This window comes from Micromys minutus (genome assembly GCF_963924665.1).
Source record: "Micromys minutus genome assembly, chromosome: 1".
Lineage (NCBI taxonomy): Eukaryota > Metazoa > Chordata > Mammalia > Rodentia > Muridae > Micromys > Micromys minutus.
Window position 1 is genome coordinate 165978435 of NC_137969.1, and position 25450 is coordinate 166003884.

General features: G+C 38.3%; 1 protein-coding gene across 1 annotated transcript; it reads right to left on the reverse strand.

Moving 5' to 3' along the window:
- Positions 1 to 183: 183 nt before the first annotated feature.
- DDX1 (DEAD-box helicase 1) lies at positions 184 to 23040 on the reverse strand. The gene is made up of 22 exons (XM_080917266.1): positions 23020 to 23040; positions 22037 to 22133; positions 20398 to 20445; positions 18959 to 19042; positions 18697 to 18780; positions 17633 to 17709; positions 16937 to 17009; positions 15578 to 15654; positions 15355 to 15469; positions 14103 to 14241; positions 13517 to 13577; positions 10153 to 10251; positions 9081 to 9170; positions 8006 to 8246; positions 6276 to 6422; positions 4439 to 4530; positions 3100 to 3172; positions 2951 to 3023; positions 2831 to 2873; positions 1922 to 2017; positions 1529 to 1649; positions 184 to 849 (listed from the first exon to the last, which is right to left on the reverse strand). The coding sequence occupies exons 3-22, from the start codon at positions 20426 to 20428 to the stop codon at positions 719 to 721; spliced, it is 1947 nt and encodes a 648-aa protein (XP_080773392.1). The 5' UTR covers positions 20429 to 20445; positions 22037 to 22133; positions 23020 to 23040; the 3' UTR covers positions 184 to 718.
- Between the last annotated feature and the right edge of the window lie 2410 nt (positions 23041 to 25450).

Genomic DNA, 25450 nt, shown 5'->3' on the forward strand with positions numbered 1-25450 from the left:
ACATGCTCTTGGGGAATCTCTAAGGTAGAGAACACCTCTATCCCTGAAACTAGTTGCTCAAGAGTCCAAAAGCACAAAAGAACAACTCAAGTGTACGTCTTGAAATTTCTCCTTGAGGTATTTTAATCAAAGCACAGAAATGAACCGATTTTAGAACAGAGACACGGCAAAGTCACTTTGTTCTTCTGTGAATCAACTCAAAGAAAGGTTCTTGAAAAAAACCTCAGAGACTCCTTCCTGTCACCAGCATTAGTCGCCAATCTATACTGAATTGCTAAGCACCCTCCTAGTTTCCAAATTAGCCAAAAAGCCCCTCTGCCTTGGAGACCTTGGCTTTTCTTTCATTTTACAGCTTCATAATGAAAATCTCTTCATCCTAGCATCACTCCTGTGAAAAATTTCAAAGGATATTCGATTTGGGTTTCATATGGGTACTGGGTCACATTTGTACATCCATAAACTATATTTCACAAGCCCACAGTGTTTTTAAAAGAAAAAAAAAACTAATATAACTTTAAAAGAAGACACAAGCCTTCATGAAAATATAGTTGTCAAATTTATTTTCATCAGGCTGTCATTTTATGCAGCACTGCTCAGATCCGTGTTTCCTGACATGCGAGAGTTAGCAGTGCTGGATCGGTCACTATAAACTCTGCTGCAGGAGCAGCATGCTAACATGTGACGACTACAGACTTCAGTGTCCCCGCCCTACATGGAATCAGAAGGTTCTGAACAGCTGGTTGGGAAGGTAGCCCAGGTGTAGGAAAGACGTCTGTGCTTCCTTTTCAAGGGCAGCCAACTCTTGAACGGTAGGTGCCAGGATATCCACATGGCCTTTATAGTTTCCACCTGCACGAATATACAAACCGTGAGCAATGTCAGTGACATGCTTGACACACTTGTCAGGAAGCCGTGGGCTCAATTCCACCACTTCCAATACTGTTTCTCGCAGTAAAAACTTACGACCAGATACGTTATCAAATCAAGAATTTCAATATAAATTACTAATCAAGCTTCATTACTAGCTGCCTCAGTGCCCACACTTCCTACTCTCTTAGTTATGACCCGAGTCAAAAGCATTCAGAAACATTCTGGGCAAAGAGAACACTGACCGAGGTTATCACTTACATTAAAGACTTTTGACTCTGTTCAAAATCACCTATAATGCATTCTCATTTCCTAGTAATTCATTAAAAGTTCAGGTACTCTTGATATGAATACTTCAGATCAGGTAATTTGCTGCCCCTCATTCACATACAGATCACGCAATAAAATGCTGGACGTCAAATAATAATAAAGCACTGGAGAGTAATTAGTAGAGAATAATTAATATGCTAATAATATACTGTTAACATATGAAACAAAATCATGGTCTTCATAAACTGACATTAAGCTCGCATGCTGGTGGATGCCTAAAATCCCAGCACTCAGAAGGCTGAGGCAGGAGGATCTTGAGTTTGAGGCCAGTCTGGGGGCAGTCTGGGGAGGGAGGGAGCCAAACAACACACTGAAACATTCGCAAACTTACCGCCAGCCGCCCTTTTCTGACCATATGTAACTTTCCCATCAAATTCATCCACCGGAACCTTTATATCTGGCTCCACCTGGGAAATGGTACAGTTCAAGTGTTCTTCTATCTCAGAAAGTAGCTAAAAAAAAAGTGAGGAAATTAAAATATTTTGGATAAAACTTTGGCAAGAGTTTTACTGCAATAGAATTTAATAAAACTAGGCAAGCAGAATGCTTGATACAAATGGGAGCTAGATCACTGGAAGTGGCTCCTGAGTCACAATTTCCTGACAAAATTATTAGCCAATCACCCTAACTCTCATCACTGACAAATAAAGTAGAGATGTAACGTGTCTAGATGAATGCAGTCTGTTTATCAATTTCAATCAAGTCTGAGTACTGGCAGTCTCACCTGCATTTCATTGTACCAGATGGTACAGCCGCCATCTTCCTTGAGTCTAGTGTTATAGCATCCCTTCCCACGGTTGCTGCATACATGATACCAAACCTACATTAAAGGGAGAAGAAACATGACTATAGAGATGGAAATTAAATACTGTACTCTACATCTTTTTAAACATTTTATTTCCTTAAAACACTAAAAAAAAAAAAAAAAAAAAGATTATTCATTGTATCCAAAGGCTATTACTTAATGGCTCATTGAATAGATCTTGGTTATTCTGGGAATAATACAAAAGGATGTGAGTGAAAGAAAGAAATTCTCAAATCAAACAAGCCCATAAACTGACACCGTAACCTGGTGCTCAGGGAGGCACACCCAGCCAGGTGTGGTGGTGCATGCCTGTAAACCCAGCACTCAGGCTAAGGCAAGGATGACTGAGCTGGAGGCCAGCCTGTACTACAAAAAGGTGTGTGTGGAGAGGGGTAAATTTTGGAGAACGTTCTATCAAATTTAATATTTTAAAAAGTCTGTTTATATTTAAAGAAAAATAAAGCACATAGGCAAAGTATGCACATAAATTTGAGAAAAAATGCATAGGAAACCTTTTAAAAGTTTTTCTACAAATCATAAGAATATATATTGGTAAAACTGTCACCCTCTAAGTGTTCTATGGCATCGTATTTAAATGTTTTTTAGTGACAAAACTGTATTAAGGCCATTAGGAATATTGACATTTTGCTCCTTTCTTTGTAAACCACATGCTATTATTTGCCTACTCATCCATACAGAAGGAACAAATCCTATAAAATGTTCATTTTCATTTGTGACTGATTCCAACTTCAATGGGGAAATCAAACTGTTTTTACTTCTGTTATCACAATGTGACTCACAATAACTCTGTTAGACCGCGAAGATTACCTTTTCTTTCTCTGTTGCCACCAGGGAAATAGCCAGGCCCATCCTGAAAGATTTCAAAGCCTGTATTAGACCTGATTTCTGAAACATAGGGGCTCAAAGGGGGAAGAACTTGAGCCGTACCTTTCAGCTCGTCCCACTCTGCCAATCCGGTGCACATAGTTCTGCTTCTCATCAGGCAGGGTGACATTTATAACTGCAAACGAGGACAATGGTTACCAGCTGTCATTTGTTTGTAAGGTTAATGTGGTAAGTAGACAGTTTCTTCTTACCATAAGGAACACCATGGATATCAATTCCTCTAGCAGCTACATCTGTGCAAATCAAGAATCTTACGTCTCCTTTCTAAGAGAACCAAGACAAGAAAGTGTCTGTCAGTAAATGCATAAAACATCAAAACAAACATTCCACTAAGAAAGTTAAATGGCACTTTCGGATTACCTGTTTGGATATAATAATCCACTAGACCAAATCCTTTAAGTTTTACTCTATGATCTGCTGAGACATGATATTAATGGTTGTACTGTTTTCCTTATACCAGTGTATTAAGGCACTGCTAAACTTTAGAAATATCTTTGGAACACCAAAAATACATAATAGAACAGAATACAGAAACATAGGTGTTGTCTTTATCCTTATACTAAAACAAATCTAGGGAACGGGGAGATGGTTTATTTCCCATGGGAGTGGTTAAGAGCACTGGTGGTTCTTCCATAGGATCTGGGTTCCATTCCTAACACCTATATAGCACTAACAATCTGTAATGTCGGTTTTAGAGGATTCAACAGCCTCTTCTGACTTTTGTGGGAACTGAATACACATGGAGCAGACAACATACCCATAAGCATTAAAAAAGAAAAGGGGGAGTAAGAAATAAGCCCCTAGAGTTTACAAAGGAAATACAAATTAGCCCTTTGGATGCCTTTGTGCAGAAGAAAGTTAAGATTTGGAGGTGAGAGCTGCATAAAGACTTTGGGTCTATTAGAATACCCAGGACAAAAGGCAGTGAACTTGGTGAAATAAAGCCAGAGAACATGCGTGATACACAGCACAGAAGCACACACTAATATAACCCCGACATGTCCCACTTTTTCCCAAATGATAAAAAAAAAAACCAACAACAAAACACACTCCAAGGGCTCAGAAGGCCGTCAGAATCAAGCACCTGGAAAAGTGCACGCCAAACAACTATAAAAGCAGGCATGTCTGCTTCCACACTACTAAACTCATGATCATCTACATTTCATGTTATGTAAATTCTCTACAAGTATTTGTGCACTTTTCAGAAAGACTCATGAACATGGTTTACCTAATCCCATATTTCTACCTGACAAAATCATTTATGTATGTATGTATGTATGCATGCATGCATGTCAGTCAAAGAATACTTTATTGAGCACACCACGGGGGAATAGTGGACTACTTGACAGAGTACATGAAATTCGTTATCTGACTGTCAAAGATGACTAATTTCTGACTAATGTATGGATAAGGGGTAATATGCTTTAAGTTGTGAGGACAAGAGCTGCTCTGATGCTCTTAAATGGCATAAGGAACACTATAATCAACCCCTTTCTAAGAAGGAAATGCAGGTAACTAGGTACATTGTACCTTAAATCGTTCCAAGTTTTGCTTTCTCTCATGAGGCTTTCTGTCACCATGAAGACAAACACATGAGAATTGGTGTCCTTTTTTATCAGGTCCTAGGGAAAAGCATATTTTAATATGTGACCTTGAAATGCATTATGTCAAAGACTATAAAACCACATGTCCATAAAAATATACTTCATTTTGGCACAGATGAGGGCAACAAACTTCCTGAAACAGGCAAAGTGCCATTAAAATCAACTCCATGAAAGGCTGGGGGAGGCGGCTCCGGGTTGAAGTAAGCTCATGATTCTCAGCACCCATGTAAAACCTGGGTACATGTTGGCATTTTTAACCCCAGCATTTGGTTCTATCAGTGCTGGGGCTGACAGGTGGACCCTGGACCTCACTAGCCAGCAAGCCTAGCTGAACCTATTAGCTCCAGGTTCAGTGAGTGTCTCAGACAGTAAAGTGGAATGTGATCAAGAAAGACAGCTCTGAACTCCACAGGCATGTGAACACATCCTCACAGACACACACACCTCCCCTAACACACACACACTCCATAAAACATTAACACTGATTTGCTTTTAAGAGAATTCTAAATTCTACCAAACTTCTGTATTACCTTTCCAAGGAGCCGAGATTAGAAGAAAGTCCCACCACACCCATGGGACCCACATCTTACTGTCCAACTTTAGGAAAGAATGTATATCCCTTCAACTAAGATGGCTTTACTGCTTAATATTCTCAACAACAAATTAAGAATTCTTAGGTATGTTCCACAGCCTTGTCAAACTTGGTGTTTCACTTTTTAATACAAAGTAAACATTTCCATACCGATTAAGAATAAGCATAAAGACATTAATGTGAAACTACACCATTTCCATTCTAATGTCTATTCTGCCTGTATATACTTTATAGACCGTGGGTCAAGTTAATTTTAGTGTGGAATGTTTTATTTATTTTCAAAGTTTGGGTCATAATACTTCAACCACAATAGTGCTCCTTTATTTCTACTAATATTTTTATTTAAGGTCTACGTCATCCATTATTAGATCTTTAGATTAGTATTTCACCATATGTGCTTATGTGTGTTACGCTTAATATTTAAATTCAATGTATCAACATTAACATAATAGAATGTGTACCTTGCAAATCAGCAAATGAGTCCCAAGATCTTCTTTAGGTTTTGGTATGTTGTTTTAACAGCATATACTAACACTCATCTAGATTAGAATTCTATGTGACCTAGCAGAAGACTTCAGTTCACTGACACTTAAATATATTCAGGGTTTTTACAATATGGATCTTATTCTGAGGTTCCTAAGATGCATTTTTTCCTCTAGGACTAGAAATTGAAGTAGGAGTCTTATTCATAATCAGCTAAGTTCTACCACTGAGCTATATCCCCAGCTCTTAGGTTTTGAGATCCTATCTCATTATGCAGCTTAGGCTGACTAAAACTTGGTATGTGACTTAGTGACTTCAGGACCCTCTAACCTCTGCCTCCCAAGTGCTGGGACTACAGATGTATACCACAATGTCTGGCTTCTCTCTTTATTTAGGGTTTTTCCTGTATTCCCTCTCTCCTATTTACCAGTTTAGAAAATACACATTCTACTATTTTAGTCATTACATTTTAGATCTTAGCATTAATCAGTAATCTAGATCTATGGCATTAGAATCCTGTGATTCAGGTTCATGCTACTGACAACTGTAGCACTGTGGAAGGCGTTCTCATGCTTACCCCAGGGCCTATCCATAGACACAGACAGACTACGGTGTGCCATCACTGCTCTAAGCTCTGCGCGCTCTAGCTTCTCCCAACCTGAGGCATAGTCTATGAGGACAGACCCACCTCCTCCTTGCTGCATAAAATACTGCTCCAAGTTATCACAGTCAATCTTGGTTCTACAGAAGATAATTGCTTGATCCATCTTGTGTTCCTTGATTGCTCGGACAGCATACTCTCCCTTCAGTATTTTAATAGCTTCGGACCACATCTCTTGATTACCATAGCAACAGAAAAAGCATCAGAATGTTAATTTGAAGTGTCATGGGCATACATTATCAGTCAGACACATGTCTTGACTCTAAGAATTCCTGCTATACTATAGACAAGACATAGTATGAGAGTAAAATACTTAGTTCACTGCTTCATTTATTTGGTTCTAGCAATGTCTAATATGCTATTTTTGGGTCTCAGTCTCTTCCTTTCTCACACACACAAACTCACACATTCACGCACACAGACATACAACCGTGACCTTTTAAGAAGAAGCACAAATATATAAACGCACTAACAAAAAAGCCACGTACACTAAGACTTGGTGCTTTCCTCTCAAGCATTAGTTATAATTCGTCTGTCCTCCATTAATTTCCCTTTATGTTTAAGACATAATTATTGGATTATCTTAACCTTTCTTAAGCAAATTGATGTAAGTCTAACCAATCTAACTTCACTCCAGAGAATGGAAACCTGGTTAGCAGATTCTCAGGCATGCTCCCAGAACCTCTTTTCTGGGAAGTAGTGCTATTGTTGTTACTCCTCTGTGCTGATACATACTTTCAATTCAACCTATTTCTAAAGGTTCTCTGGTCTCCAACTGTAGCAGAGAGTAAGCAAAAGCTTTACAAAGACATCATAGTAAAAGCTGGTATTTTATGAAGTGCATTCCCTAACCATGAACTAACAGTCTGTGCTTAACTAGCAGATGCTCTACTTCAACAGGAAGGGAAGGCGAGTATGAATTTTGTCAATCTGGTGTTACACATAAAACCAATTTCTAAGGAACTCGAAACAATATTTCAGTCAACCCACCTTTCGGGTATATGTCAAGCTGCTCAGTGAATTCAAGCAAAAAGTAAATGTACTCTGCCCTCTTCTAAGGACCCGCTCGAGACATCTGATGTCTGACACGCAGTCTAATCAGTTTAAGATCCACCCACTTAGGTTTTAGCACCTCGTATCCTACTGTGTCTTCATACATTTTTGAGACGTTATGGACATGAAATAAATTGTTTGACGGGCTATCTTCACTGCACTGAGACTAAAGTCAGTGAGGCTTTTCAGAACTGACCAATGAGCATACAGTTTCTGTTTGAGAACAAGAAGTGCTGCAGACAGTACTAAGGTTGAATAATATAAATGTGTTTAAAGCCCCGAATCATATACTAAAAAAGTCAAAACAATTATAAAAATAACCCAGAAATCCACAATTTGTCTTTTACCATTTAATAAAGAGATGCCCCAACCCTCAGCATCCCTCATCTTTATTTTCCTGGAATTTCAGGGTCAATATAAATTTGTTTCTAGACAACTTTGCTGGTTTTCTATCATCTACAATCAATAATCCAGAAGACTAATGATTTTGAGGCCACATAACTAACATCTAAGTTCAGTGATCAATACGGCTCCTCTAAGCTAAGTGGTATTGGCTTCCTCCATTTCGTGATTATTCTTATTACTTCTGTTTTTCCCATTCTAACTTTGTAGGTCGTATCTCACATCTTTCATGAGAACACTTGGCACAGAAACAACGCAGTCATTCCCAAGATCTATCACACATTCTGCTCCACCCGTCTTACCGGGACTGTTGGCACCAGGTCTCGTGTTATCCTTTGCATGTACATCGTCAGTGCGAATGTGGTTCTTCCCCAGCCTTTCCCAGAGCTTGTCAGTTTTTGGGTTCACAGGGACGACGACATGATGCACAGTATCAGGAACAGAATCTTCTCCTTTCAAATCTACCCACGTGGGAAAATGCATTATCTTCTCAGACAGTTTCTTTACATCAAAGGAATGCAGAGTAGCAGAGCAAACAATCACCTAGAGACAGGAAAACTCACATTCAGATCAACTTTTATAACACATTCTGTCACACTAGTTTTTGACAGTTATTTGTTTTGAGAATCACACTAACAATGGATGATAAGTGAACACAGAATAGTAGTCAGGGAACCTAAAACACATCTAATACCTGCCTCCATGTAGTAACTAACAGCGTGACACTCACTGTCACACAGAAACCATGCTATCTCTCCCTCTAGGAAGTTTTTTTGTTTGTTTGTTTTTTGTTTTAAATCAAAGGCTACAAATTGTTATTCATCCTTTTCTCTCAAAAGTCTCTCCCTCTCAAATGCTTCCTATGGAAGGATGAGACAAGGGTAATGTTTTCAGAATCATTACTAGGAAGGTGACTGACAATCGCCAAAGCTACTTCCCCTTCGCATAAGCAGCAATGACATCTAGACTCTGTACCCAGGGCTCTGCAGAAAGAGCTGCTGAGAATATTTTAGGATTATCTGTAACAACTAAGAAATTACCCTTATTTCTAAAAGCCACCCACCCCTTCCCCAAAACAGGATTTCTCTGTATAACAGAGCCCTGCTTGTCCTGAACTCATCTTGTAGACCAAGAGGGCCTCAAACTCACAAAGAACCCACCGAGTGCCTCGGCCTCCTGAATGCTGGGACTAAAGGTGTGCTGCACACCGCCATTACCAGCCCCAAGACTGTCAGCTGTATGTTTGTATGTGCTTGAGTAACAAGAAAATATACACAATGAATTTAATCACAACACATTAAAGCAAAAGTCTTTGATCCTTCAGTACTGAGTAACAACTGTCTACATGTATTTTTGAGCTGCTTAGTCACTGGATACCTGAAGTCTTTTCCCATCAGAAGTAATCTGAGGAATCTGGCTGTGCATCCTGTTAATAAAGTCAGAATAACCTTGAGAGAGAAGCCCATCCTGCAGAAAAGAGTTTTTAATCAGTATTAAAATCTTTTAATCTTCAAATTTAAGATACAAGATAAAAGAATGAACATAAATACATATCCCTATATTTACAAAATAATTATATTCTGCTGGATACTTAAAGACAAGTTATAAAGTCAACCTTAGATTCCTTGTGACTAAAATATTAGAAAGTATAAAAAATAAGCCTAAACTATACTCCAGTATTTTAGTATGAATACAACAGTTTATAAAGCATATCCTTAAGGTAATGATTTTAATTCAAAACTTGAGAAAGTTCCTGTGCTGGGAAATTATTAACCCAGCCATCTGGAGAATAATTTAAAAGGGTATCTCAAAAGCCTCAAACACATTCATGTCCTGCCAGATGGTCCACAATTTGCATCTCTAGCATAAAATAATAATTTGTTGTATAAAAATAATGTATATGCAGTTATTTGGAATAAAAAGCAAGCTACTCATGTCACTAGTCAGAGAGTAATTAAAGAAACCATGACATATTCATGTCCATGTAACAGAAAACAAATAAAGAATTAAAATATTTTGAGATAATTTTTTTTTTAAATAAAAGTTTGCCTAAATTCCTCAAAAGTCTGATTTTAACTCCCTAAAATTATTCAGTGTCAGGACCTCTGCTAAAACTATCCCTAAATTCAGAAGCTCAAGTTCTTGGTGCAGAGCTGAACTACAAATCATGCTTAGATTTGTCATACCTTTGTGCAAAGTGCATAACTGTCATACTGTGTTATTTAGGACAAATCACAAAACTACATATGTTCAATATAAACGAAATTTTTTCAATATTTTTTTATTCAGGATTGACTTACTATACAGATAAGTCTATCAAATGAAAATGTTCTTAAGTATGATATTTAGGTAGTGAGATTAAGTCTATCAAATGAAAATGTTCTTAAGTGTGATATTTAGGTAGTGAGATTAAGGCAGCATTATATTGTTTTTCCACTTTTCAACCTACTGCTTCATCCAGAACCAGGAATCTAACTTGAGACAAGTTGAGCTTTCCGGTTGACACCAAATCATCTAATCTTCCTGGAGTTCCCACGACAATATCAACCTGAAAAGCCATAAGCAACACCCAAGGCAAACAAAAAAATTAATATAATTACTTTAAAATAGCAAAATATCATTTTCTACATCAAACAAAAGGATATTCACATCATTATGGTTAGATAATGCTATACATCACATGCTCACTTTGGCAACTGATTTGGGATATCTTTAACTTTTAAACATAATCTAATACAGAAAATTTGTATTTTATAAGAAAAATGGCAGACAAGTTCCACAAATTCTGGAATTAAGCAGGACCTCCCATCTTAGCCCCACTAACTGTGTGATATCATCCAGCACCCAATCTCTCACTTGGAAGAGGGGAGTATCTTTACTCCACAACATAGTCCTGCTAATTCAGACACACAGAACCCTGGATGTCTGGTATGCTAAATACTCACTGTCTTTGATTAGTTTAATAGTAACTGCTTAGACTGGCTGGAAAATGATTATAGTATTTGTCAGATGTTCATAGTGAGTAGATACAATGCTAAATGTCTTTAAGGTTTCATTTCCCATGACTACTAAAGTAAACACAACTATTGTTACTATTTTTATATCAGCAGATTAAAGTACAGACATTTAGATACAGCACTAGTAAGACACACGCTGAGATCCAACCTCTGAGTCTACATATAGGAAAAGGTCTATGGGGCTGGAAAGTTGACTCAAGTTAAGAGCATTTGTTGCATTTGCCAAGCACTTGATTTGTTTTCCAGGGTCCAAGCAGCAGCCCACCTCTATCATAACTCCAGTTCCGGAGGACAGAATGCCCTCCTCTGACTTCCACATATGCTGGCCATGTACATGATACACATACATTTATGGAAATAAAACACTTTATACAAATGAAATAAATCTAAAAAAAAAATGTTAAGGGTCAGATTAAAATGATGGAAAGTTTAACTTTGGATCATAAGAAATTTCAAGTACAAAATTCATACACTTTGCACTCTCCCTCCCTCTACAGGACAAGTTGATTAGGAACAACTTTCAGTCTTTAGAGACAAGTTCCACCTGTAACTTTTTCATCCTTTGGCCAGTTCATGTCGGTTCCTGGAAGGTGTGACTAAGAAAATGTTTGCATGGGCTGCAGCGGTATAGCACCTGCAAGGACGGACACAAAGAACTCAAGCAAGAAACCCTTCTGTGTTTAAACCCAGGGAGGGAGATTGGTAACTACAGACTTCAAGCCACAGAACACCTGTAAAATGTGAAAGGAAAACCTGTTCAATGAACTGGGACTCTACTACATATGCCAATTACAGGGACAAAATTCCACTCTGACTTGTGTGTAACATCTCTTTGGATTACAATTCTACCCAGATTAAGTTTCCTCCCTCCTGAGGCAAAGGGATATAAAAACGGATCTAGGTTATGACAGGCTTGAAAAGAAGCTGCTAGACAAGTTTGTATTTCTATGCAGTGTATAGCAGCACAGGGTACATAATCCAGTACCCCTGGAGGTTACAAGCTAAAATAACTCCACTCTCTACCTCCAAAGCTAACCTGGACTCCAGCAGTGTGATGGCTGACCTGAGGATGGAGAGGTGACAGTGAATAATTTGGAGTGGAAAGGGACACAGGCACTCCATTAAAACCAGAACAGAACAAAGACTACTGCCAAGAAAGAAATGAACTAGCACTGCCTTTCCTTTGCCATTGCCCTCAGTGAGCATCCTGTCTGTGCATGAACCTGTGTTACATGTATGCACACATGCACATAGACCAGAGACTGACATCAGGTGTCTCCCTCCATTGTTTCCCACCTTATTTTATAGACAAGGTCTCTTACTGAGTCAGCCTGGCTGGCTGGCCATGGGGCCTCAGGGATCTTCCTTTTCTAGGATTATAAATTCAGGACACAATGTATGACTTTGTCCATGATACTTTCCCCTATTTCCCAAGTACCGGACTCCAGGTGTGTGCCTCAATAAACTGCTGATGCAATGCTGAGTACTGAACCCAGGGACTCGTGTGCTACACAGGCACTCTACCAGCAGGACCTCATTCCCAGCCTCCCGTCTGGCTATTATATTTTATATTGAGGCTAGAGACTACTCATGCTCACACAGCAAACACTCCTGAGCAAGCCATCACCCTAGCCTACAAACCAAAACATTTGACTGATGATAGCACATCTAACTCTCTACAACTTCTACAGCTAGAAAACATAGGATGAAATACTGGTATACTACTATTTGAAGACTGACTTGAAGTTGAAAACTAAAGGTCTTGGATGAACCTATCAAATTTACTAACCACCAAAAAAAATAAAAAAAAAATCAAAAAACAGCAAAAATCACACTAAGGGGATGGCTGGAGAAATGGCTCAGCAGTTAAGAGCACTGACAGCTCTTCCAGAGGTCCTGAGTTCAAATTCTAGCTCACAACCACCTGTAATAAGATCTGATGCCCTCTTCTGGTGTGTCTGAGGACAGTTACAGTGTACTTATATATAATAAATAAATCTTAAGAAAAAAAAGGAACCATACTAAAACATATAGAGTAAAATTATTTATCTATTTTAAAGTAGCATTAACAATACTACTACATTAACATTATATTATTACTATAACAATAACATTACTATGACTCCTTGCTCTTAACATACTATGCCAAGTCAAATTTATAGTCCATTTAACATTAAATTTAGTTTGGCACAGATGGAAATATGGAGGAAACCTGACTTAGTATAAAATGGTCTAGATTTCACAATTAAATATTATGGAAAGGAAATAAGAGGGATTTGTAAGAAGTCCACTTCATACCTATAGAACGAACTTTATGGGGTCCCACATACAGGCCCCAGAGGGTCCAGTTTTGGTCCTACACACTGCACATCTAAGCAGTCTGTGAGACTTCTGCTTGTGTCTGAGCTCAAAGACCGTCTCAATATTACTCATCGTTCCAAGTGCTACAGAGACTTCTACTCTCACCAACATTAACTTATCTCCATACTTGCACTCAGCATTGGTTTGTGTTTTAGTCAAAACTACATGTAACCATGCATACATACATGAATACACACAGTGAGTTTTAATCAGAAAGGCCAGAAGAAAATTCTCTAGAAGCCAAAGGTAAACAAACAACTCAGAAATTCAGATGAAGAATTTAAAAAGGACTACTGCTCTTTATCCCTGGTTAAAGAGGAGGTATGCCCACATGGCATCTTCCAACAAATATACTCTGGCCTGGTGCTAATTCTACCCTCCTTTGACTTTTATTAGCAAAACAGAACTTATTCTCAAGTTAAAAATACAACTTACCCCATTATCCAGAACAGAGAGCTGATCCCGAGCTGCAACACCACCAATTATGAGAAGCTCCCTGAAATCAATAGCAGGATAATAGTGGAGAAAGATTAAAGTCCCTTCTATAGTTTGATGTACACCACTTTTTTCATGTGGAAAGTCACCAGGACGAGCCACAGTACTGTGAGTACACAGATGGTGGGAAGCAAAGCTCTTCACCGCCACAGCCAGAGACTGCGCTGAGGCTAGTGCTAGCTTAGAGTGAGGGAGAGCGTCAGTCCTCATCCACTCAGCCACCCCACCATAGTCAAAAACCACATTCCACCTTAAAATACATTGTATATAAAAAGCATTTCTAGAGGAATGGGGGCAAAGCAGGATCAAATGGGTTGTCTTCAGGAAGGACAAACAGAAAATGAAGATAAAAGAATTTTATTTAGTGTTATTCACAGCTCATTAAAGAGAAAAAATTAGAATGAAAACACTGTTACTACAAAGTCACAGTTTTATGTAGTATACCAGCTCCTTGTTTCTTTTACTGCATCCTTCCAGGATACTTTAAACTTAAAGACAACAAACATTGGAGCACAGGAAGGCTTACCGCAATTTAGGATTATCGATATACTTCTTAAACTGTTTGACGTTGTTCAAGGTTTGCTCAGCTAACTCTCTGGAGGGTTCCACAATAAGAGCCTTTGGAGCATTAGGGAGAAACTTTGTTTGTGACACCTGTGCATTACCTTAGAAGAACAGGAAAGATTGCAGGTCATGGAAAACACACCAAAACTGCCATCAGTTGTAAAACTTAAGTGCTAATGTTCCAGTATCAAAATTTAAGTAATAACTGTAAAATACAAAAGACAATCTACCAAAATAAAAATGAAATTCCTAAAATAACTTGGGATTCTTTAAGCCTAGTTGGGATGAGTATAACTGATTGATACAGTTGCAAAAATAATCGACTTCCTTTGTGACAAGCCAAAAAATGTACTTCAACTGGGTGACCAACTACACCAGGCAGTAACATAGAAAATGGTATGAGCCTTCAAGTCAAGCTTTGAACTAGACCTAAATTCAGTTCTACCAGGTATCTGCCCTGCAGCCTTGGCCAAGTTACTTCACATCCTTATTGTAGTGAGAATTCCTGAAGTTTGGTTTCTTTTAAAAACACAGAAATATTATAATAATGTGCTTTTATTTTAATCTCAGATGTAGGAACGTGGGGCCGCTTCTTATGGTCTTCAGTGGCTATGATTTGCTTTGTGCTCTAGCAGAGGCATGGTTTTACCAGCTGCAGATAATTTCTGTGATTGTGTGACATTTGGAATTCTGGGAACTTTTCAGAGGCTACATAAATCAGAGTACCCCAAGGGTAGGTAGTTGTTGGTCACTGAGGAAATTAGATTCAGTGATCTCTCCACTCTATCCTTCTTTTTCTCATATCTGGTGTTAAAGGGAGAAACAGGGGTGGGGTGTACATATGGGAAAAAGACCCCACAAGTAGCAAAGACCAGGTACATCCTGTTCTTCAGGCCTCAGAACGAGTTCTCCCTCAGAATGCTGAGTGAAAACTAACAATCCATGGGAAGCACTTAGCATGCTGCTATGGCATTTGATAAGCACAGAATCCAAGCATATCACTGCCATCAAGGCTGAGGTAGCTAAAGTGCCTTAATAGACACAAAAATAGTTCATCAATTATGTTTTCAAACTGAAGTTTATTAATCTGTTAAACAATGAGGTTGATTAAACCAGAACAGGGGGCAAATGAGACGCACTAAGAGAAGTCCTCTCACTAGGTTCTCTCCAGGCCCTATTCCAGAAACCCCTACCTTCTCTGCTGCAATAAATACCTGTGTGCTGCGATTTGACGATGTAACTATCTGGGGCCTTGGAAAGAGCAACAAAACCATCTTTTGGTGGAAACTTAAATTCTTCTTCACCAAAGTTAAATTTCAATTCAGCATTCTAGCATCGAATAAAAGAAAAATAAAGTTTAACCTAATGGCAAACTGCCCAGTAAAATGAAAATAATGAAAAGTCAACAGTTCAGATTACAGCAAAACTTCTAATTACCTTCAAAACACAGGCAGGGAAGAGGGCTTGGTTTTTTATATGTGCTGGTATTTCAAATGCCAGACCAAGATCTTTTCCTTTAAAACAAATAAACAAAGCCAGAGAAACTAAAATGAAGATCTTCCACGTACACAACAAAATCTCCCAACCTGCCTGCCTTCTTATTCTCTCTTCCCTAAGGAACCCATGGATAAAGTGCCTGCCTAGAGCCAACCTAGTCACCTTTTGACTTCATTAGTAGCTCCCTCCCCCGTCTACACGCCTTATTATTCCCTATGTATAAGACCTCTGCCTCTAGAGACCTAATGGCTCACACACTTCTACATTACAGACATACAAAGTCCTCCCTTGATTCGACAGCTCTATTTTCCCTTTCCCTAATGCCTTTTAATCCCTAGTTTTCATTTTTAGGATATCCTTCCGTCTCTTCATCTGGTTTTCTACAGGTCTGATTCCTGCTCACCCACCACCTTGTCCTACCAAAACAGCCATCAGGTACCAAATCCTATAGTGAAATGTCACTCCTGCTCCCTTGACAATTCCTTCAGTAGTACTGGGCACAAACTGACTCTCCCTCCTCTGGGAAACTGTCCTCCCTTGGGTAGCCATAGTCCATGCACCCGTTTTCTCCTTCTCTTGTCTCTGATAGATTCTCCTTAATTAGCTAGATTTTAGCCATAGGAAACCAGATCTTGGATGTTTATATACCCATACTCCATAGGTGATTTCAACCAACTTCCTATCTCCCAGTGTTTTCAACACAGTTGGCCCAAGGCTGTTACAGAGACATGGCACTACTGGGCTCGGAACCCCAGAGTGTTTCCATCTTACCCAGAATAAAAAGCAAAGCTTGCATTACAGCCTACCTCACTCAGCTAACACTTCAGGGCACATGACACATGTATCTCTTCACTGTTACTAAGACAGTGTTGACACTTCCATCCCGAACCTTCACTTTGCTCTTCCCTCGCCTGAGATGCTCTCCAGTTCTCAGCACAAGCTCACCCAATTATGACCTTGTTTTAATGTCTTCTCTGAGTACCCTTCGGAAAGCACGTATCCCAAATAGCAGTTCACTCCATGTCTTGCTTTCCCTTCCCTTCACACTCACTACCTCCTAACACTTTATCTGTAAACACTGCACGCCTCTCCTCACCAGTATGAAGATACCAGAGCTGACCTCTGCCTACTCCATCTTCTCTTGTGGTTTTATCACTTACTACTGTACATGGCACACAGCAAACCCACAACAAATAACCACTGAAATTAAAGACAGCTGGATAGGGGAGAGGACTGAAGAGAATGAGAGAATTTAAAAACACATCACAGAGTTTCTTTAATAAGATCCAGAGGGCTTACCATTCTTAGAGAACTTCACATGCCCTTTATCAATATCTAAGTAACATCCAATGGTATCATGCATAGTGAATTCCTAAAAACCCAGAAAGTGAAATGTCATTAGCAGAAAGTGAGATCAGAAATGAAGTTAACAAGTCACAGACCGCAGAATCAAAAGCAGACACTGGTATTTCAAAAGAACTTCTCTAAATGGTACAGAGGTATCAAAAATGACTATCACAGAGGGACACAGCAGCTAACTCCTGTAAACCCAGCACTGGGGAGGCTGAGGCAGAAGGATCTCCAGGAACCTAGTTTTCAAAGTAAGATCTTGCCTTAAAAAACACACCATCAAAAGTTTACAAGAGTATACACCATGTCTAATAGTAGATATACCTGAATCAGTATGATACTAAGGATTGCTGCTATGGATTTAGGCTCAGAGTAACAAATAATCAAAACTAAAAATAACAACACAGAAGTAAGATCCAAAATCAAAAAGAGGTAAAGAAAATGTACTTTGGAAGGGCTAATAAAAATTTTAACTACTATCTATTAATTTAGCCTTAAAATGTTTTTTTCCCAAGTCTAAATCAGAACTATCTTTGGAAGATACCTGTCTTTAAGAAGCACTTCCACATTTTAGTCATGTCATAAGTAAACAAGAATGCAAGAAAACTCATGAGTACTGTTTAAACAGACAACACCACAGCTTACCTCTCCATAATTATCAAACTGTTTATTATGAGACTTCTTTCCTGTTCCACCGAAGCCAAATCCAAACTTGTCAGTACCTAGATTTTAAAACGTAGTTTACTACAGGTTTGAGCTTAATTAAAAGAACTGCAGTGTGGGAGGCCACAAGAGTTAAGTCTCCTTGTGGTTCTGAGGTCTGCTCTATCTGGGCATTTTCAATTTAGGACAAACGTGCAATAGCATGGACACAGGTGACACCGCCTCACTCTTGGCTTTGGTCACTAACACTCATAATCTGAAGCACTATGCAGTAGTGTATGTTTCAAACATGCTAACTTCAGCCTGACTTCATTCATAATCTTATTCTCCCTATGTGGTGGTCTGAACAGGAATGGCCCCATACACTCATGTGTCTGCTGCTTGGTCCCTATAGAGTGGTGCTATTAGGAGGTGTGGTCTAGTTGAAGTAGGTATGACCGTGTTAGAGGAAGTACGTCACTGTGGGGGTCACTGTTGGAGAGGGTTTTAAGGTCTCCCATGCTTAAGTTACACCAAAGGAGCCACACAGTTTCCTTTCTGCTGCCTACAGATCAAGATATACAACTTTCAGCTCCTTCTCCTGCACCATGTTTGCTCCATGATGATAATGAACTAAACCTCTGACACCGAAAGCCAGTCCCAATTAAATGTTCTCATTATACAAACTGCCATATCAGCTGGGAGGTAGTGGCCGACACCTTTAATCCCAGCACTCAGGAAACATAGGCAGGCATATCTCCACGAGTTTGAGGCCAGTCTGATATACAGAGCAAGTTCCAGGACAGTACACAGAGAAATCCTGTGTGTTGGGGGGGGGGGGGGTTTGCCATGGTCATGGTGTCTCTTCACATTGTCGGAACTTGGGGTGAAGGTGCTAATAGGGAGCAAGCAGTAACTCATTTCAATTCTCTTCTAGAACCAGGTGAGGTACCAATAAATGCTTTTTGTGTCCATAAAATTAAATCACAGTGAAGTCTATTAGTTTGTCTTCCAAATAATAAGCTAACGCCCTATAACTATAAAGCAATTATTTTAGAAACACTCACCCAGGTCTAAGGAAGCCTGCATGGTGGACCACCCAACTCTGCATAGCCCTTGGTCATGACAGGATACTTCATAGTAGTGCTTCCCTGTAAATGTAAAATTCCGTAAAATTTACACAAACTGCATAATATGACTCATGTACCAATTTCCCACTATTTCTGAGTTACATTTGTATGTGACAGAAGAACTGTGGCTCTTTCTGTGTCATTACGACTGTTCAGGAAACCCAGTGACAGTAGACAGCCATGAGCGCTGGCCATGTACCTTTCAGCAGTCCTCTCGTTGATCTGCACCCATGCCACTCCTTCACTTCCCTGCTCTGACAACACAGGCCATCTGACCCAATTGCTGCATTGGAGAACAAGCACACAGAAGCCCACATTAGTACAGGAAAAGCCATTAAGTCTCACTAATAATGTCATTACCTGCTAGAATGTTCAACTTTAAGACTTGCTGACTCCAAGATGACAGCAGTTCCTCCTCTTTATCCCTACATCTCCTTGGCTATGCTGGCAAAGGGTCTATACTGCCACCATTAGGACAAGAATTCACTCCAACAAATCCAGGAAAGATGAGCACAGACCCTAGAGGGTGCTGCTTGAATGATAGCCTCGTGGCCAACACTGATCCAAAAGGCCCTACTCCAGTGCTGTCAAACAGGGAACTAGGGGACGGTATGGGACCTAATCCTTACAGCTTGCTGTCCTGACTGTTTAGGGAGAAGCAAACAAATAACCAGTGTGTGCTACTGGCTAGTGTTGGGAATTTAAGTGATAAAGTTTTACATTTTACACTAGTCACAAAGCTACATGTAAATGAAGATTTAGCTTTTGTCTATACTGGAAAGAAACTGTATATTCTGTTCCATTCATGTTTCAAAGTCATATTCAGTACCTGGTCAAAAAGAAATTTGTAAAATACCTCTTCATACAACATCTTACCTCATTTTGCAACAATTTTAAGTTTTAACTCATGTGATAATAATATAAAACTTTGAAAAAGGTTCTCTAGGGAGCTGCCTACAAGCCTAGCACTTGGGAAATACTGAGATAGGAGAATAGGAGTTTAAGAAGGGGATAAAGAGAAGAAAGGTAGATGGAGGAATATAATTAGAACACAATGTCTGCACACATAGAACTCCCACAGCAAATCCTACTAGTTTATACAATTAATGTGTTAATTAAATAATAAAAGAGTAACAAAAATGAACACTCCATCTTTTCTTTTCTAATTTCTATGTCTTCTATTTTGGGTTAGGAAAGTTTTTCTTTTACTGAATTATGCTTGCAAAATCAGACATGAACATCTACACTTACGTTTTTATATATTATATGCACAAACACACATGGATAATTTAAATCTCATGTACATGTGAAATTTATTTCTAGTTATTATATATAAAAGCCAATATTTTGTTTCTCCAGATGGATCTTCAATGGTGCCAGAGTCTTTTACTGAACAAATCTTCCTTTTTTCCAGGGAAGGAATTTGTCGGTGCACATTAACTTGTCACCTCACCAGGAGTTATTTCCGTTATATCCTGCTGTCTACTTCTAGCTCAACACTGTTTATCTGCAGTAACCATGTTCTAACCTCCGGTAACTAAATTTCATACAATACTTATTCATACATTTCTTGGTATTTGTGTGCGTTTTTTAACTTTCTGACTTATCAATGAATAGATCAAATTATTATCTACTTACCAAAAGCAGACCCTCTATCATATGGGTTCATCTGCCACTTGTTGAGCACTAAACAAATTAATATAAGAAAAGTGAGATGTATGCAATGTACATATGCAATATGCAACTCTATAGAAACAGAAAAGCTTATATTTTATCTTAATTCCTTTGACAGAATTTTGCATACTATTTGAATTATGCACACACACATGTGTGTATGTGTGTGTGTATATATATATATATACATACATATGTGTACACACACACACACACACACACACACACACACACACACACACATATATGTATATAAAAGTTGTTTTTATTAAAGGCAAAACTAAACCTGAAATCAATGATAGCCACTGGCCCATTTGGGAGTAAGACCTAACCCCCCATCCCGTCCCCACCTCCCTGTCTCCACTCCCCAGTCCCCACCCCAGCTGCTTCAGAGCACTTGGTATATATGGGACACTGATCTCTGCTACTGATAAAATTTAGGGAACTATACAACTTGACCTTCATCATAAGGAAAATAAATGACCTCATCACCCTGTCCTCTATATGAAATTCTCAAGTCACATTTTTATTTCTCTTCCTGTTTTTATAGGACTGGCATTGCTTCTTTTCTAAAATATCCTAAGAGCCCATAAATAATAAAAACTTACAGTAACTACAGGAATTTTAGTCCATCTATCCAAAATCACACCTGAAGAAGAGCTATCTACCAGGTTTAAATAATATGAAGAATGGAGAAATATGTTCCTTAGGATTCTCCCTTCTTGGCTCATCCATAACATCAGCAAATGTTTAAGTTAAGAGACCCTGCAGATATGTGTAAGCTGTGTCCTGCTACACACATTTCTTTGGTCACCAGCTGTCCCTATTCTGCATGTTTACCAACCTAGGTTTCTGTTTTCTTGTTAGAATTGACTTTTAGAACCATCCTACTTCTCCTTAGCAAGCTCAGAGGCATTCTTTTTGTTGGCATACAGCTCAAAAGTTCCAAAACTATTTTATACTAGGCCAATAACATTCTTTGTCCACACAACCATTTACTAAATTAGTAGTCTATCCTTTGTCATTATTACTTTCATAGAGAAAAAAAAGTTGTTACAGCAAATTCATGCAACTGAAACCTGCTATTTTATCTCAATTCTGCTTTGTAACATAAAACAAGTTACTTCAAAATACATAATACATCGTATTAAAAGTACAGCAGGAACAAAGATGATGAATAAAGAAACTGAGAAAGGAAAAATCATAACTTAAAGATAAGCAATCAACATGAGATTATTCATAATAATGGTAATTATGGATTATTAGGATCAGAATCCAATAAAAAGATAGACCTCCATTTAAGGAAGACAAATACCACACTGTACTTTTGCACAATGTACCAATTCATCCTTACAGTTATGTATGGTTAAGAAAGGTACAAAAACAACTATAGGTAAACTCCATTTTTTTTCTCCATAAAAGCATTATTTATATTTTAGGGTGGGCAGTTCACTAATTCTAATGTCATTTGTTTTCCCTGTTTCAGGACACAATGCTGCAATGCTGTGCTGCATTCTTGTGCAATAGAATGCATATTCCAAACTCACTTTCAAACCAAGACAATGACTAACTTATGAAAAGAAAATGTCAACATAAATATTACCTGAAGCACCAGTTTTAATAGTTGTTTTCCCTTTCTTTCCTTCCTGTTGGTCTTTCAGAGTCTCATACACTATCTGGATAACTGGAATACTAAACGCCTGTCAAAGGAACATTTCCTGTGTTAGTCATCAGAGAGTGACATAAGGTTAAGGCTATGCATGTACATTATAAATTGTCCAGATGGCTGCTCCCATTTCATTTACCTAAACCTAGATAATAATCAAATAATCCAGAGCTGAGAGACAGAAGCCAGCTGTGGGCCTGGAATGTAAGCACTGAGGACCTTCAAAATAAACATAAAGCAGATCAGGAAAATACTACAACTCAGACGACCTCCCTAGTCTATGCCAAAAGTGGATGCATTTTCTACGTGCAATCTTTCTATTTTAGGAGGATTCTGAAATAACCTGTAAACATTACAGAATATGTAGCTCCTCCTGCAAGACCTCCTTAAACAACATTCCTAAAAGCATACTCTTTACAAACCTTCACAGTTTGCCAACAAGAGATCTATTACTCAATGGTTGTACTGGCTAGTTTTATGTCAACTTGGAATAAGCTACAGTTACTGAGGAGAGGGAACTGGTAGGGCATTTTCTTAGAGTTAGGGAAGGGCCCAGCTCATTGTACCACCCAAACTGGTGCTCCTGGGTGCTATTTTAAAAAGCCATGGGGAAGAAAGGAAGCCTGCACAAAACACTCCTCTGTGACCTCTGCATCAGCTCCTGCCTCCAGGATTCCACCAGTTTGAGTTTCTGCATTGGCTTTCCCCAGTGGACAATAATTTAGGATATGTGTCTTTCCTTTTCCTTCCAAGTTGCTTTTGTTCATGATGTTTCATTACAATAGTAACCCTAACTAGACAGTGGTAAACTACCGTTTCTTACATATTAGAGAAAACTGTTTTAATTATTTCAAAATAAGAGCTACTGTTCAAATACTTTAAAAATTCAGATTTTAATGAAATTTAAATATATTACTTACACCAGTTTTTCCACTTCCTGTTTCTGCAGCCTACATAGGAGGGAAATTAATTACAGTTCAAATTGTGAATTAAAGAGATCAAAGTTAACATAATGCCATGTAGAAATCTTGTAACACTTGACTAGCTAACTTTATCTCCCAATTCAAGAAGCATCAGTCCTCCTTTTCTTTCTCATTACTACTACCCAATTGAAGCCCATATTGTTTTAATCTATTATTAGTGTGCCTTAAGAGTATCTAATCTACAGATTTATATTTCAATTTGTTATACAACTGGTATTCACAAAACCAAAATTCTAACTTATTTCCCCTTAATAAACTTCCATACCCACCAGTGCCAGCAAATGCACAAACTAACTTGATAAAAAATCCAATCTGATTCAATGTATATTTCCCATTGTACAGCAAGTTGTTTTGCCATCCAAGTTATATATACTTTATGTTATCACCTGCCATTCCTGCAGTAAAAACTAAAGTCACTCCAAGCCTATCCACACAGCTTCTAAAAAATACACTGACCAAAGTACATGTGTTATCAAAGTCAATGAATGAATAAAATTAATTTGTTAAAAACAATTCCATTCTTAAGCGTCACACACAGCTCCAGAATGTGTTTCCCCCACCCACCTTATTAAATGTAAACATACCATAAGTACATCACCTCCTCCTAGGATCAATGGAATTGATTCTGCCTGGATATCAGTTGGTAGACTAAAAAAATTAAAATAAATAAATAAATAAGTAAATCAATCAATCACATTAATTAAAATAGAATTAAAAATTCTATTTTTAACTAACTATAATTCACAAGAATTATAGTTAGTTAAAAATAGAAAATCATCTAGGCTTATTAAGTCATGCTAAAGCAACCTAAACCAAACTGGACATGGCAATCCAACCTTTCTTTTCTAATACTTCTTTATTTAAAAATAAAAGTTCAAAGAAACAATCGATCTAAAAAATCATCATGAATTGAATTTCATTTTTTCTATGTTAGACAGAAATATACTGAATAAAAATTGCTGTTCACATTAGAAAAGACATTTGTCATGATTGCATTTGAGTTCTCTATACTTACAGCCAATCCATCTCCTCCACAGCTTGTGCAATCTCGGGCATAACACCCATTTCTGGGGGGAAAAAAGTCATTTTAATAATCAAACCTATTAATAAGTCATATTCTCTGAAAGCTGCTTTCATAGAACTGGGGAAAGCTTCGAAGTTTGCCCCTTATTTTGTACCTTTGTACTGCTGAGAGTTTTGAGTTTTGGAGACAGATTTAAGTTTGCCCCAAGGTTTTGTTTATAGAAGACCTTGGGATAAAACTATATCTGTTTTCTTTGTAGAAAATGAGACCTGCTCACCTACCTGTGGGGGTACAGGAAAAGGGGAGATAATACAGTAACACTGCTGGTAGTGTCATGAGCACAGGGGTAGCCACTGCTGCTCATTTAGCTCTTAAAGAAGGGAATAAAAATCTGACAGTTGGGTTCCTAGATTGGCATCTCTGCTGTTTCTCTGGGTGATAATTAGCAGTTCTATGTCCTGGCTACTCTAAGTCCATCTCTATACCCTCTAGGACCTAAGGGAAACAAACAACCCACATTTAATGGCAGCCAAAACAAAATTTTGCTAATAAGGCACAGTGTGTCTCAGACTACTAGAGAGGTTTTTACATTTCCTTACTAGAGAGATTCGATACGTTTAAGGTAATGAACATGTTATTTACCCTCAGTTGACTATTATGAAGCATGTTTAAGGACCAAAGATTCCCACTGTACTCTATAACTACACACAAATACTATAATAAATAACTTCAATAAAAGAACTAAAATAGTTTAAATAAATTGGAAACTTCCTAGTATAGGAAATAGATAACTTTGGCCATGTGCTAGAGAATTGATTACTATACTCAGTCTTGATATTGGGGTCTTTCTTGCTAAGCTTATACAACCCCTCAGTCACCTCTGCAGTACATAGTCCAGGGAGTATGACAAGTGTCTTCACAGTAACAGGCATTGTTTTAAGAAAGAATTTATTTCTCTAAGGTTAAGAAATAATTTTTATTTTTGACATTAAAAACAAATTCTAGATAACTGAAGGGGGAGGGTGGTTTCCTGCCAGTACAGAAAACCTGAACAATTAAAACTTGTCAGGTAAAGATCTGCTATGTCTGGTTGGTTTCTTTCTTTCTTGGTTGGAGACAGGGCTTCCCCTGGCTGTCCTGGAATTCGATTGGTAGACAAGGCTGGCCTCAGAGATCTGCCTGCCTCTGACTCCTGAGTGCTGGAATCAAAGACATGTGCCACACTGTTTATTTAATTTTGCATAAAGGCCAATCATAAATGGATAGAGTAGGCAGTTCCTAAGTGTTTTATCATTCAAGTGAAATCAGTTACAGGTAGATACTAAACCTTCCCTTCCACAGATA

Excerpts from the sequence above, each read along its gene's own strand:
- DDX1 (XM_080917266.1), bottom strand. The coding sequence starts at position 20,428 with ATGAACCCATATGATAGAGGGTCTGCTTTTG. Across the intron at positions 17,010-17,632 it reads AGTTTGATAATTATGGAGAG|GAATTCACTATGCATGATAC; the intron begins GTAAGCTGTGGT and ends CTGGGTTTTTAG. Across the intron at positions 9,171-10,152 it reads TCCTGGTTCTGGATGAAGCA|GATGGGCTTCTCTCTCAAGG; the intron begins GTAGGTTGAAAA and ends TCTTTTCTGCAG.